Below are 14,569 nucleotides of genomic sequence, written 5' to 3' on the forward strand. Positions count from 1 at the left end.
TTTCCGAAATTTTTCCAACGGGGCGCTGCCACTCTAATAATATCTCCTCGGTGGCTGTTATGTAAATGAAATTTTGCACAGAATTTTTCTCAATATGAAAAGAAAATGAAGATACGAAGTTAAAACGCTTACACGCAGAATGGCTCGTATCCCTCCTGCAAACCACAAGTCGTAAAGAATTTCAACGTATTCACGTCTTGCCCAAAAGTTAACTTTGCCCTTTGACCAACGCCGAGAGTAAAAGCTGGCACGAAGCAGTCGCCTTGAACGTCAGCGAAGGATGTTTCACCGCCAAGAGCGTCCATAAGCAGTTCCCCATTCAAAGAGAAGCCTGAGTAATGATTCGTATTTGTATTGCTGATAAACTTATACAGAATCACTGTTGTACTAGCAAAAGTATGTTGAACACAAATTGTTATTTTAAAATAAGAAGGACTACGAGTAGCAAAGTTAAAAGTCAAAGCGTTATTAATTAAACAAATGGCAACTATGAATAGAAGACATAGACGAAGTGCAACTATGTACAACTTTGCAAAGCAAGTGTGAAAATTGTTGGTCAATTTTAGTATACGCATGCATTTAGGTAGAAATGGTTTGAAAATATTATAACATAAAGTAAGTGTCGTAATCGTTAAGAGGGTTATTATAAAAAAAAAATACATAATTAAATACAAGGGTAGTCCTCGTTGAAAGTTCAAAGTATATTTCAAGGCACGCGCTTTTTGAATCAGCATCTTTTGGAATCACCATTTCTTTCATAGTTAGTATCGTAAGTGTGAATCGTATGAGACATGAACGCATCGTTGTTATTTACAACACTGATTGAGTAGAATACTGGATACGAAAAAAAAAGGAAAATGATCAATCGCGTGCGATGAGAGTGTACAGGTAGATGAACGAAAATCCAACATACACGAAAGCAATGCTATGATAGTGAATTTGGTTCTCTGATCTCTATAGAACACTGGATAATGAATGTGTGTTAATGATAATAGCCTCAATTGAAATAGCTACGGCTATCTTTAGTTGAGACCTTTTAGCCGTTCTTCGTCAAACTTTAAATATCATGAATATGTAAAGTAAAATCATATAAGGACACTGAATTTTTGACTGAAAACCCTCTTAGTTATTGAGTAGAATACTGGATACGAAAAAAAAAGGAAAATGATCAATCGCGTGCGATGAGAGTGTACAGGTAGATGAACGAAAATCCAACATACACGAAAGCAATGCTATGATAGTGAATTTGGTTCTCTGATCTCTATAGAACACTGGATAATGAATGTGTGTTAATGATAATAGCCTCAATTGAAATAGCTACGGCTATCTTTAGTTGAGACCTTTTAGCCGTTCTTCGTCAAACTTTAAATATCATGAATATGTAAAGTAAAATCATATAAGGACACTGAATTTTTGACTGAAAACCCTCTTAGTTAAAAGAGCCATTTTTTATTCATCCCTATATCTCGATCCGTTTCGCACAGCTTTCCGAAGTTTTTAGGCGCAGCGTATGACACAGTGACCTCGTTACGCTGGGTGTTCAGACGGATTGGTGGAGATTGGGGTAGGTCCGTCAATCGGTCAACGTGCGAGAAGGACGACAATAGGGATGCCAGAAAAATGTTGATTATTTTCACACGACGATATCTCCAGGACCAGAAGTCAGATTGAGATGAATCTTTCTACCTCGATTATTACAAGTTTCATCCGTTTATGCTTATTTATTGGCAAGTTATGGATTGTTGAACTTTTACATTTTTTTTTTTACATGGTGTGTCTCGTCTCTCGAGCAAGCGTGACCGAAGACCGCAAATATGTATTAGTATACTATCGACGTGTGTCAGAAAAATGAATACCACGCCAGTCCACTATTCAGCGTTCGGTAGAGATCAGTAAGTAATCTGATTGTTTTGCGAAGCAAACGTCTCGGCATATATTTTTGTCTTGTGATATTACAATGTCCGAATCGAGATCGGTAAAAAAAATTTACTTAAAATCGCTGAATATCTGAATGATTTGAAAAGTTGAATGTACGTTTATGTTCCTGTATCCAGTAATCTATCTCTTGGATCAAATTATATATATATATATATATGTAGTGTATAGCTTTGAAATGGCAGCTCAAGCGTGTGAACGCTCGAAAGATTCCGTCTTACTAATTGTTCGGTCAATTAGATCCAGGAAAACCCCGACAACGTCTCCAACCTGCCATTGTTTGCCAAAAGTCTCGGCTGTGCCCGAATATACTTTTTCCTCCTTTAAAATAAAATTTCACCAATTCAACATATCCGTCCGTGGTCCGCGGTTCGTACGCGAACCATCAAACATCCTTAGCACGACAATTAATTGATAACTTGTTCTTGTGTATGTGTGTGTGTGCGCGCGAGATTCTCGAAGAGGTGGCGAGAGGAGACATAATTGTATGTACACTGTACAATGTATAAATAATGATATCTTCGCGTATTCGAAGCCACACTTATTGTTTTGCGAGCGAAATTCAGATTCCGCTCTTCGGACAAAGGAGGAAACGCAGAAAAAACAACCAAGTCAACATTTAAAAAGAACATAGAATAGACAAGGACAATAACAGTCTGTGACGCGAGAAAAACTCAACAAAATGATGGGCCTGCGAATCGGATTACTGGATAAGTTTGACTCTTACTGATCGTTCGGTCTGCGACGTCAATGAAACATCCAACTACGTCGCCCACTTGATATTTGTGACCAAAAGACTCGTGGCTACCGGCGTGTACTTTAGTTACCTGACATTCACGATTGGTATCAATTATTTATCTCCACTGGAACCGTGAACACGCATTTGCAAACAATTTCCTCGACATATACACATATCTATCTTACCATGAACTCTGTCGATATGACTTTATCATTTTCGTTTACGCGATTTTCTAAAGTGTCTTCTTAGATTCTGGCAATATATCAATCCGACAGTCAATCAAATTGATACTTACATTGTAACCGTCGAATGCCCAGGTGTTCTCGTCGCTTCCCAGCATGCTTCCAGGCATGCAATCTGCTTTAGCCCAGCCTACCCTCATGGGACCAGCAGTTAGCACTTCAAATTCGAAGTACCATTTGCCGCTGCTCACTGCATAGTGTTTTTCCACGCGATAAGTTCTGAAGTATAATTGCCTCAGTCTGCTCGCCTCCAGAAGCAATGCTATACAATTAAAGTTCATAAAAACGTTCTTTAAATCAATTACATATTCATACCTAATTGAATGTGCAGACAATATGAAATATGCAAAAATGTGCAGGACATTAAAAGTATAATATGCATTTCGTGAATTTGGAAACAGCTTTTAATATTTTGATAATTTTCAATTAATTTCTAATAAAAGTTTACCTTCATGCTGTTCTCCAGTGGGTGGTTCCAGCATGTATCCATAAACCAAAAGCGTTCTCACTGTTTCACTAGCAGTGTCACGATTAGCTTTCTTAATGGCTTCGTCAACTTTAGGGTACGGCACCAAGTGCGGGCTTCGTCTCATTTCTGAATCTTCGTTCAGACCGTAAGTCCAACCCTGACTGATTCTCTCCTTCGCCCATAAGTTATGAGTGTTCTCCGCGAGTTGATCGACCAATTCTTCCATTTTGGGAGTTAAGGTAATAGCGCTGAGGTCCAGTGGTGCTGGTTTGTATCCACTGCTCTGTAGAAAGGGCTCGTTCGGAAGCCTCAAGGTTTTAATTCTAGAAGGTGGTTTATCCATTGTTATATAATATCCCAGAGCCAAAATCGTTTTTAACGTTTGCACTGCCAATTGTGTATCGTAACGTTTTTCTGCAGCTGGTAGTCTCTCGAATTGAACGATACACGGATGGATCTTTCTTAGATCGTCTCTGTGTTCTCCATATATCCAACCGGCTTCGATTTTATTCATCGCCCACATTTCGTGAATGTTCTCTGCCAATTTATCCCTAATCTGCTCGACGTACGATGGTAAATTGATCATGGACGTGTCGACCGGGGCAGGAACGAAGGCCGTGTCGTCTTCGACCAGCCATGGACCAGCCAAGACCACTTTGTTCATGTTACCAAAATAGAAACAAGGATCCAAGGATAAAATTTGTTGCGGTAGCAAACTCTCCACCAAGGGTGAGAATTCTTCTGGTGGTTGGTACTTAAGCCGGCCATGATCACCGCCTAACAGGAATCTGCAAGACAGTTTGGAGGAACAGCTAATTGCTGGGAAGAACATGCCGTCCAGATTAAAATTCCTAAATGATCCCATGATGGGTGCTCCATTGAAGGTGAACGTGATTATGGGCACTGTGAGATCCAACGCGCAGCCGATCACGTCGCTCTTCCTGATATACGGTTCCGTTGCGTTCTGCATCACTTGGGTTTTTCTACCACCTGTCCACAAATGTGCACCGTCGAAGCTGAAGGAGTAAAGGTCGTCGCCGACACCGTTGCCTCCCCATTTTTCACCACCACCGGGATATGGCACGTATCTAAGTGGAAACAAAGAATAAAATAATATAAATAGAAGACGTCAATCACTCTGAGATTTAAAATTGTGATTTTCCTAATATTTAAAAAATACTTCCAACATACCCAGAGGTGTTTGCCCAGCCAATCCTCAAATGAGGCATCATATGAGTTGTCTGTTCAATGTGATCCACAGTAACTTCGAAGTACCACTTCTGATAAAGTGCTGACCCTTCAACTCTGCCGACGAATATATTTGGTCTGACGCTGGCCACGTGGTCCACCAGTTGCGTTTGTAAAAGAAGATTCTTCCCAGGTAGGAGAAAATCGCAGATGTTGTTCTGCGATGATCTGACCGCGACGCCGTTACCCACGCAAAGTGAGCAGAGAACGTCCAAGACTTTTGGATCTCTCCCGTGTTTCTCCAGCAACGAAATGATGACTTTAATGTGTTCATCCTATAAACACGATTTTGCATTAATCATTAGAATTGATGAATGATTAAAATGTTTCCGATCAAATATTTACTCTCATCATGTTCAAAGCTTCGGGCGAGTCGATAAGAACGCAGTGAAGCACGTCTAACATCCCAGTGCCCTCGCTGGAAGCTTGCGAACCCAGTCGACTGAACAGCCAGTTCAACCGATTACTGTTGGCAAATTGTGCGCAATTCGTGTGATTCCCTTTGATTATGGCTGCCAGTAGTTGATACAGGTAACCGGATATTTGGTCCCAAGCCTGGCCGCTTTCGTCACCAGAAAGTGCTACTAGAAATCCTTGAGAGGTGATCACGTTGATTTTGTCGATGGCTTCTAGGATTAGATTTAGGATGCCTTCTTCTTGGAACAAGTCTTGACGATTTCTTAGGGCACGGAATCTGTTTTGCTTCTCCTCGTGTTCTATGATTAATTAATTCATTAATTAATTCAGTCAATAAGTAATTACGTGATTAATTAGATAGTTAATATTGTATTAATTATTATGCTTACCCATGTCGTCCTCGGGTTGAGCAAAATAATTAATCAAGTCTTCCAGACACATCACCATTTCGTTGAGATTCACATTTTGGAAGAACATAGACGCTCTCCTATCGACTTGCAGCGTCTCTAGGCCTCTAAAACATATTCGGTCCTTTTAGCGATCAGCCTGTCCGCGTTAATTCGCTCCCATCCAAGCCTCTACCATGTTTAATCCCATCGTTTTAATCTGAACGAATCTATCCTATCGCAATTGAGCCACACTCACGTGATAAACTGTGTGAACAAACTGCTGCACTTCCGGATCACGCGAGCCGTCCGGGATTCCTCTTCCTGCGACCGTGAGAAATCTAGACCATCGTCCATCTTGCCTTCCTCGTGAAGGACTGCTTGCTTTTCCTCCACTTTGCCCACACCCTTCTTTTTCGTCTCATACGACTAAATAAAATAATAAATTTAATATCGATTTTTCGTCGACTAACATTTACTCTTGGAATTATGTTTACCTTGTATGAAACCCAGAGGCAAGTGGTAGCGTGTTGCATGATAACAGTCGAGTCACCGTATTTGATAATGGGCAATCCAATTACTTCGAGATCCTTGTCTTCAAGAATGATTTTCTGATCATCTTTCTCTTGCCTCAGCCAGAACGTCGAGCTTTCGATCGTCGCCTCATTCCTTCAAACAGATTTACGTAAACTCATGACAGGCTTTATAGATTTATAAGAAGATTGAATATGCAAATAAAGAAAATCGACTGCATATCATAACAGTTCTATTCTTAAAATTGATACCATAAATGTTTGATTCTCCAATAAAATATCTAATGACCTTTGAACTTTCTGAAACCCACCTATCAACCAGGTATAATTCGTTGTTCTCTTTGACACCGAGATAACGTCCGGTTGTTAAATGTCTGATCCTCATCGGATGCAACCAGTTGATAAAGCCACCAGCCCATTTCGTCCTCGCAAGCTCCAGCCTCCAAAGCGAGCGAGCTTGGCTCATTACGCTGCCTCCCTCGTAGATCACTATGCTGTAACAAGAAGCCTTACCTTAGTTGTTACAGCAATGCTAATCGAATTATCAACAAAAACGATTATCCGTAAAATGAAAATACGGGTGAATCGTGCAAGCTTTTTTTATAAGTTAAGCAGATAAATTCAGACGTCAATTACTTTTGACTGGGGGTCGTGCTCCATGAGGACGGTATAGTGAGACATTCGTCGCCGCCGTGGAAAAATCGTAAAACGTCGCCGCCGAACACGTAGCCGACGTATTTCATCCGGCTGATTCCAGTGCCGTACGGTTGCACCGACCAGTGCGTCACGTGGAACGATGCATTCACCACTGACAAGTCGTTTTCCTTCGTCGTGTGCTGAAGTAAAATGAACAACTCAATCGATGACACGAATATTTGGCGTGACGAGCTTCGATGAGCTCGGGCAACGAGCCAAACGTTGCATCTGTTCTTTTAATGTAAGATCATGAATGAATTCATTGGGGAAAAGTATCAGAAACTGGATTTTATGCGTTTACAAGAAAAATATACAAAGTATAAAGAATGATAGAAATTTTTAAATGACACAATATATTTTTTAATATTATTTTGCATAAAAATGTGATTATTACCAAGTATCTTTCGGTGGCTACTGATACCAAGATAAGATCGTCACCGACTCGAACTTTTTCACCCTCTGACCTCTGCTTGGACGCTGGGTGCACGGTCCACCAGCAGGCCTCGCCTAAATCGATCGCACACGTTTAATCATAACTGGAATTACTCGATATTAATTTGGTGTCGCGTTCCTTCGGCTAACCTTGAGAATGTTGTTGGAGACCAACGTCGAAAGCCAACTTGTCGTTGGACGAGCTGGTCGATAGGCAAGCCAAGTACTGTAAAGGAAACGATCAGTAATCCCGTGAGGATCGAATCAATTTTTAAGCACTTACCATGTCGCTGTTCAGGTGCCTCAGTAGAATAGCGTTGCCATAAAGTAGCGTCCTGTGCCCTGATCCCGTCCCCTTTCCCTACAATACCGAGAAATTCAATGAAAAATTGTGACGCGGAACATCCGACCTGAGACGCTTTCAGATAGAAAATGGATAAAGAAAAAAGAAAATTAGACAAGCGTACCGATAAGAGAAGGCCATAAATGACTGCTAACAACAGGCATGTATTCGTTCATGCTTATTGGCAACGTAAACTGGTTGCATGTTAACGTAAAAGAATGCAGTGACGTAGATGAGGCGCGGTGCAACATACAAATACAAATGTAACGCGTTAAACATAAAAAGCAGAGATGCACATTTGACAGTAATTATCGAGTGTAGTTCAATAGAAGAACAAAAGAATAATAAAAAAAAAATTGCTAGCAAATGATGTTACCCACAACATGAACGGAGTCCTGGTGCGATACAAAAGGTATACTTACTAAACTTTCTTGCTGCTGCAAAGAGAAACATAGCAGTTATGAATCTCGTATTTTCTCGATTCGCCGAGTCGTGAGTATAAGTAGATACAAATGAATGATAACAGTTCGGTGAAGACGCCTACACAGTCGTTCGATAGGTAAAGGATGTGCGTTTGCGTGTGATTTTGAGGCACGCATCGAATGATATTTGGATGAGTTGCGACGTGTACGCAACAGAAATCGGGCACTATGTACAAATGGGACGAGAAGACAATATGGAGAGACGAGAGACAATTTGTGAAATGTTACACGGCTACATTGGACGCATGCCAGTGGACTAGGATATCTGTGGATGCATTCAGAAAATTGTCTTTTACCTCAGAAAGGATCAACACTTAAACTACTTCACAATTTTTCAAAAGACGGGAGACCGTGGGTATCTACTTTCTAAGTGCATCGTTCAAAATTGGGATAATGATCTCCGCATTTTCTACTTTTTATGGCCCACTCCTATGCAAATGATCTACATAATTACGGAACGCATGGTGCAAAGGAGAGCGCTTGTTGCAGAAATAAAAAAACGCTGTAGCTGTTTTAAAAAGTAAAATACACTATATACAAGAACGTCTGCACAGGAAAAAGACTCCAACGGGAAGAAAAACTCGGTGTATCGTTCTATAGAGTTTGCACGATAATCAGTGTATGATAATTTGTAATATAATTTAATATGGTAAACAAGTATACGTTACCGTCTCGGAACCGGCAGCAGTGACCAATTCCTGTAAAGCTCTCACCGAGAGAGCTTGCTCTATTACGAATACGCATTGCGACAGGTCAGGCGGTATATTCTACGATAAGCAAAAACGGGCTAGCATTATTTTCTCCCCTGCGAGTAGTTACGGTCAGTAATTGGTCAGACGTTCACCTTGTCTGCTATATTCTCGAGGAAACAGTGCCTGTTACCGAAACCCTCGGCTGCTAGACAAACCCTTTCACCAGTCGCTGTGCAGGACAAACATACCATGTCCTCCTACAATTCCAATTCAATATTTCATTTATTATACTGTCCCTTCGTAGCGAATTAAACTTGCGTTGGCAAATGCTGATCCATTTTTACATCATTTTCTCTGTTTCTTTGAAATAATCCATTAATTTTAATTAAGAATCGTAAAAAGGGAGATCGTGTAGGAGTTCGAAAAAAAAGTATTCATTGATGCATAGGAATATAAATGGGACTTTTGCGAAACGATGAAATATGACATTAGGCCAAACGACAGATGCTCTACGCCCAGTGCCAAAACCAATTTGGACCGTCTCAAGAATTTGCAAGCATACTTTTGTACAAACATACTGAGATGCGTTTCCTAAAGACTTCCAAAGCGGATTGTCAAGGAAACGATGTCAACTGTTTTTATTACGCAGACTCAAAGTGGACGGAATGAGTCATGAGCAAGTAAAACGCAATTTGTTTAAATTTGTAAGCAGAATAATTTACAAAGTAATCCGTGATGCATATCGATTTCGAATAGTTGGATTAAAGACTAGAATATAATAAATAGATTGTAGATTTGATTATAGAAAAATTATATCAACATATAATATAAAAGATACAATATTAGATTGAAAGTGAGATACATAATATTATTTCTTAATGGATGAAACAAATGGCTATTTAGATTTTATTTTTTGTTTTATTTTGCATAAAAATCCGCAGTTTAGTGATAAAGCACTTCTCGATGATTGTATTACGTATATAGAATTCTGGAAAACGCGATTTCAGAATTTCCTGATCGAAATTGATACGATTTTCCACGCGTGCTACTGGATTAGTTTGCCAGATGCGTGGCTGCGCATCAGATAATGCAATCAATGATAATTGCAATCATCGATAGATAGCAAGGTTATTTCTATCATTCGACCCCGTCGGCTCGTCGTGTCGCTTGCAAAATTCCAAGTACCTCGATTTGTTCCGGTTGCATTAACAGTTCCGCTCCGCTACTTTACATTTTTCACGAACGCGTTTTGTGAAGGTACCGTGAATGGCACGCAGGTCACAGGTTCGCATAAGTAACAGGCATTAATTAGCATAACGTTTGCATGTTTCTACCGAAAGGCATGCGAGACGCGTTCGAGTGCCAAGCGAAATTCGCGAGCGGCCAGAGGCTACCGCAAATTCACTCGTCAGCAACGTTGCTGACTTTCTTCGATTCGAATAGCAATCAATAATTTCACAAAGCTAATCCTACCGTGACCGTGATCATGATTCTTAACGACGAACGTGAAAGAGAAAACTGCATCTAACAAACTAAATCTATTATCTGTATTGTGGAGTTGACGTCGTAACGTGGATGTAAATCTATATTTCGACTGAATAATCCAATTCATGTAATAAACATTAATCGTATCGACTTCCGGCCGGCAAACCTAACTTTGCCTCGCTGTATTTCGACGGACTTTAGTAACTGGGCGTGTCTTCTGAGTTGATTAGGGTCCTCGGTTTACGAGGGACAAAGTTTAGATTAACTCCTGGATAGAATATGAGAAAAACATTAATCTTCTCGGTAAGTGTGCAATCTAGGAGTCTAACATTTTCATAAAATTAGTAAATCAATGCGATATTGTTGTCCAGATGTTTTGAGCGTTGGAGGAAAATATAATAAAGTATAATCGCCCGTTGTTAAAGGAATGGACGTGTTAATTTAAGCAGCGACCGTGCTAATTATCGATCGGTATCTCGATTCTACGGAGCTTTTAGCGCGATTGTCGCAGCCACTTATTTCGTTACAATCGTACGAACCTTTGGCCAGGTTAATGGGCCATTCTTCACGTTCCGTACGGAGGCACTCGAGTTATTAACACGAATGCGAGGCCGGTTTTCGTAGTGGAATCTTTAATGAAAAGGATACGAGATACGTATCGATCATACGGAACAATGCATCGTCGATTGCTAAAATTAACTGTCGCCACGCTCTTAAAGAAGACAGCCGAGAGTCTAGAGAGACGACTTTAAACACTGTAGCAATTAATTATTATTTTTAATTAACCGGTTTATTGCTACTCGAGCTAGCTACGAGCGCAACCGGGCCGAGTGGCCAAAGGTGTCAACAGTCGTTGACTTAATTAATGCTCATTGCAAACCAGAGCTCGCGACATCTTTTCTACGCATATCCCTACGTTTCATAAACGTTGTTTGTTGATCTCAACGCTTGCCAGATTGATTTGCAGCTGAACGTAATTTCTCGACTTTATGAAACAATTTTAATATCCCGGTGGATATTTTAAACTGCGTTTAATAAGTCAGAGTTCATGAGATTGAAAACAACGAGGAAAAAAAATTGGAAAATCGTGTTACGCCCCTATTTCAGTTCTTCGCAGAGCGGAGCGAAACTGATTTATTACGTTCGCGTTACGGTAGCTCGAGCAAGGTCATCAAGTAATATCTAAAACGGAATATACGTGGCACGACGTTAAAGCCAACGAATTAAGATATAAATTTCGTATAATCCGATTTGCACCTTGCAATAAACCGTGAACGAAACGCAATATCTCGGGTTAATAACAGAATTTATCGATTCAATATGCTAAACATAAAGAAGAAGAGCAGGAAACGAAAGGAGAAACATGTTCCTTTACATTTAAAAAGATCATGTTCTTTAATTGTAAAGGTAAACTTGTATGAAGGTAGATCAGTATCGATGCTCAATTTCCATGCGATCCAAAGGAACGAAACTGGCCGACGAACATTTCAAATGTTTTTTGGCCGTTTGGACATTTTGAATTTCGGCCACACATGTACTTAAAATCTTCAAGTAGAACTCGACATTATAATCACAACAATAGAATATGGATAGACCACTGGGCATCGGAGGTCCCGACGACAGGTGAGACATTTTTTATTCGATCACGACCCAGGTAATCCGAACGGATTTTGTATTCTTACGAAACGGGGTTAACCAATATGTTAGTCAGATCGTTTACGAGTCAATTTGTATCGATGATCTGTTGCTCACGTGATCTCGAGCGTTTTATATGGTCATAACCCTTTCGTGCAGAAGGTTAATGGGATGACGATAATAAGTTTCCTGGAAGAACAGTCGATTTCCCGAGAACATTTGAAGAGCTTGCAACTTGGACAATTCTTTGTCCTGCAAAGTTAAGAAAGAAGTAGTTAAGAAATTCGGAAGAGGGATCGATACTGTTATACCTTTCCATTTAAATATACATTTTGTTATGATTCCAAGTCACGAAAACCGCTTGCAGTCGTTTAGCGCTCCGGAACGAAGTTACACGATATCGTATAATTTAATTAGCGCAGCAATTTTCTTCTTGCATTTATCTGATCGAAATCAAAGGGTCAGAGTAGATTATTACAGCGTTTGTTTATTAAAATTCATAATTCTTTGGAGAGCTTCGAGCTTGAATTAGTTTTTCTCGGAAAAGGGTGTCTCGAATCCAATGTTGAATAGAATCGCATTTAAGGATGTGCAAAACGAATTAAAAACTAAAATTGGAACGTCAATAATTCTTTGGATAGAAACTTAATGCAACGTGGTGAAGAATCTCCTGATGGATGCCTGGTGGCGGGTCCGTTGACCGAAAGGGGAGGAGGGAAGTGTTGTAGTTGTCGTAAGCGGAGTCGAAGCCGTAGCCGCAGGCGAAGACGGAGGAGGAGGAGGCGTTCTACAAGGAGGAGAAGGCGTTCTTCAAGGAGAGTAAAATGCATCTGCAAGCCACGCACGAGGCGGCGTAGACGCCTGATTCTGTCAGCCAATCCCTTTATCATCTTTTATCTGGAAATGTACTTTAAATCTCCCGGTAAACGGGTGACAGAAGTGGCTCGAAGGGCAGGGAGAAGGTGGTGCGCCATGTCGGAGAGCAGGAAGAGAAAATACTACAAGCTCGCGTGTAAGATGAGAAAAGGATGCGGAAAGCGCTGATTCCTTCTGGCTCCCGTTTCACTCCCTTGGTGTCAGTCGTTACCGTTCACAGATAAAATCCGATCTAGCCTCGCGTTATAAAAGTATTTCACAGTACGAAACGCGAGGATCGACGAATAGAAGAAAGTCACATCGTCCGTGTCCGAGTAATCTAGAAATACGAATTTTAATTTTCTGTTCGACACGACTGTATCTCGTACGCGTACTCATTTTTTTTTTTTGCTGATCTTGTATTTTTATACCTGACGAGAAATATACGTGTTTTCATTTGTAAAGACTTTTATGGCGTAATTAATAGTAAAAGGGTAGGAAAAATCGATGGACACGCGTGGCGTTGTTGGTAAACGCATACCGATAACGAAACCGCGTGAGGTGTATTTTTATTAGGGGCGGGTATTAGAGTCGCGCATCGAGCGCAGCTTATGGAAGCTCAAGGCTGCGGCTACCCTCTCGGTCACCATGCTCGATCCTTGCGATCCGAACGGGGTCAAGGTCGTTCAGTGCGAGAACTTTAAGTGCTTCAACGATTCATTGAGCGTGTACCTTGTCCCAACGATAAATCGCGATTTTATGCAAGCTTCCGTAACGTACAAGTGACCGTGTCATTGTAAACCAACGTATCCATCGGCACAAAGACCTAAGCGGATGTGTCTAATGGTGTTGCTAATTTTCTAGCCAAATGCGTTTAAGCTTCCGCATTTTGCTAGGTCTTCCGAATTGTCGTCGTACATGTTATCATACGACGCGATCGTTCGATAACGCGCGCTTTTCTGCAATTCCCACGTGATACCCGGTTCACGACATTCACGCATCTAACGTATCGCGTGATTCCGGTGCCGTTTAATATTCATCATACATTGCATTTCTATATTGGATCAGCGTTTGCATGCCACGAACCACCTGCATACAGTGTCATACATACTTCAACTTCTCAACAACCATTTGAACCCTTAACTCTTACCTGGGGTGAAATTTCTTTTCATCAATATAGTACTATTAATGTTGTTCTTTCAGTCATATTATTTAATAATATTCTCTGAAAAAAGTTAGTTTATAAATAAATTTTGGAAAGCTCACCGTGCGAAGGAATGATACGTCATCCTGCTCGGAACCACCCTCGCTGTCAGCCATCCCGGTACGTTTTCACTCACTGTGGTTTATCGCCTGGCCCGGTTCTCTGAGTTCCGTAAACTCCGACCAGGAAGCGAATAGGGCGCGGATGATACGCGATCACACGCGGTCGCGGTCCGGCATCGTCTCACCCTTCCGGTGGGCACGCACCCTCGTCACCGGCGTATAGATCACTTTTCACGCTGCGCCGTGCAACGGCGATCACCACCAGGCACTGACGTTCTAACCTACGATGGTGCACCGATGATCAGCCACTACTGAACCAAGGGTTGCTTTCTCGCGACACCCCCAAGCACCCTGCGCAAGCGCCCGTTCCCTTCAATCAAATTCCGCATGCTCGAAATTTCATCGTTAAACGACCCGCTCCATGCATTCATTATTGTTGTAGTTGACAATCCACCTTCGCTTAATTCGAAATTAGAATAACCGCGTAACTTTTTCAATTAATAAGCAATTTTCCTGGGAATATTTCATTTAAGGGTAAAAACGAATTTTAATCATTTTTATGATACGTCGGTCGATATAAACTTTTGAGCATAGGCTTTACTGAATCGATACATACACGACTGATAGGATAACTGTGCAGATTTTTTATTAAAAGATATTAAGCTGGGGAATTATTTTATTGAGGGTGAGAGTTCAAACATTTTTATAGTCGGT

At 40.9% G+C, this 14,569-nt stretch overlaps 1 protein-coding gene across 14 annotated transcripts in view; it reads right to left on the reverse strand.

The window, feature by feature from the left end:
• The window catches only part of RyR (Ryanodine receptor), a 30,816-nt gene extending 16,605 nt beyond the window's left edge, over positions 1-14,211 (reverse strand). For 5 of the 14 annotated variants that reach the window (XM_026811921.1, XM_026811920.1, XM_026811919.1 and 2 more), the window contains exons 1-18: positions 13,856-13,909; positions 8,767-8,871; positions 8,591-8,689; positions 7,863-7,877; positions 7,381-7,458; positions 7,248-7,323; positions 7,060-7,172; positions 6,606-6,805; positions 6,281-6,463; positions 5,934-6,105; positions 5,696-5,865; positions 5,440-5,564; positions 4,979-5,349; positions 4,577-4,908; positions 3,365-4,473; positions 2,970-3,178; positions 2,157-2,256; positions 133-331 (exon numbers count right to left, since the gene is read on the reverse strand). In XM_026811921.1, the coding sequence (XP_026667722.1) occupies positions 133-331; positions 2,157-2,256; positions 2,970-3,178; positions 3,365-4,473; positions 4,577-4,908; positions 4,979-5,349; positions 5,440-5,564; positions 5,696-5,865; positions 5,934-6,105; positions 6,281-6,463; positions 6,606-6,805; positions 7,060-7,172; positions 7,248-7,323; positions 7,381-7,458; positions 7,863-7,877; positions 8,591-8,689; positions 8,767-8,871; positions 13,856-13,909 (3,710 nt within the window). Of the gene's footprint in view, positions 1-132; positions 332-2,156; positions 2,257-2,662; positions 2,763-2,969; positions 3,179-3,364; positions 4,474-4,576; positions 4,909-4,978; positions 5,350-5,439; positions 5,565-5,695; positions 5,866-5,933; positions 6,106-6,280; positions 6,464-6,605; positions 6,806-7,059; positions 7,173-7,247; positions 7,324-7,380; positions 7,459-7,862; positions 7,878-8,590; positions 8,690-8,766; positions 8,872-13,855 lie in introns of all 14 variants that reach the window. The other 9 variants (XM_026811928.1, XM_026811923.1, XM_026811926.1 and 6 more) reach the window with 8 other exon arrangements.
• Between the last annotated feature and the right edge of the window lie 358 nt (positions 14,212-14,569).

This window comes from Ceratina calcarata, unplaced genomic scaffold (genome assembly GCF_001652005.2).
Source record: "Ceratina calcarata isolate Rehan_Ccalc_2016 unplaced genomic scaffold, ASM165200v1 scaffold250.2, whole genome shotgun sequence".
NCBI lineage: Eukaryota > Metazoa > Arthropoda > Insecta > Hymenoptera > Apidae > Ceratina > Ceratina calcarata.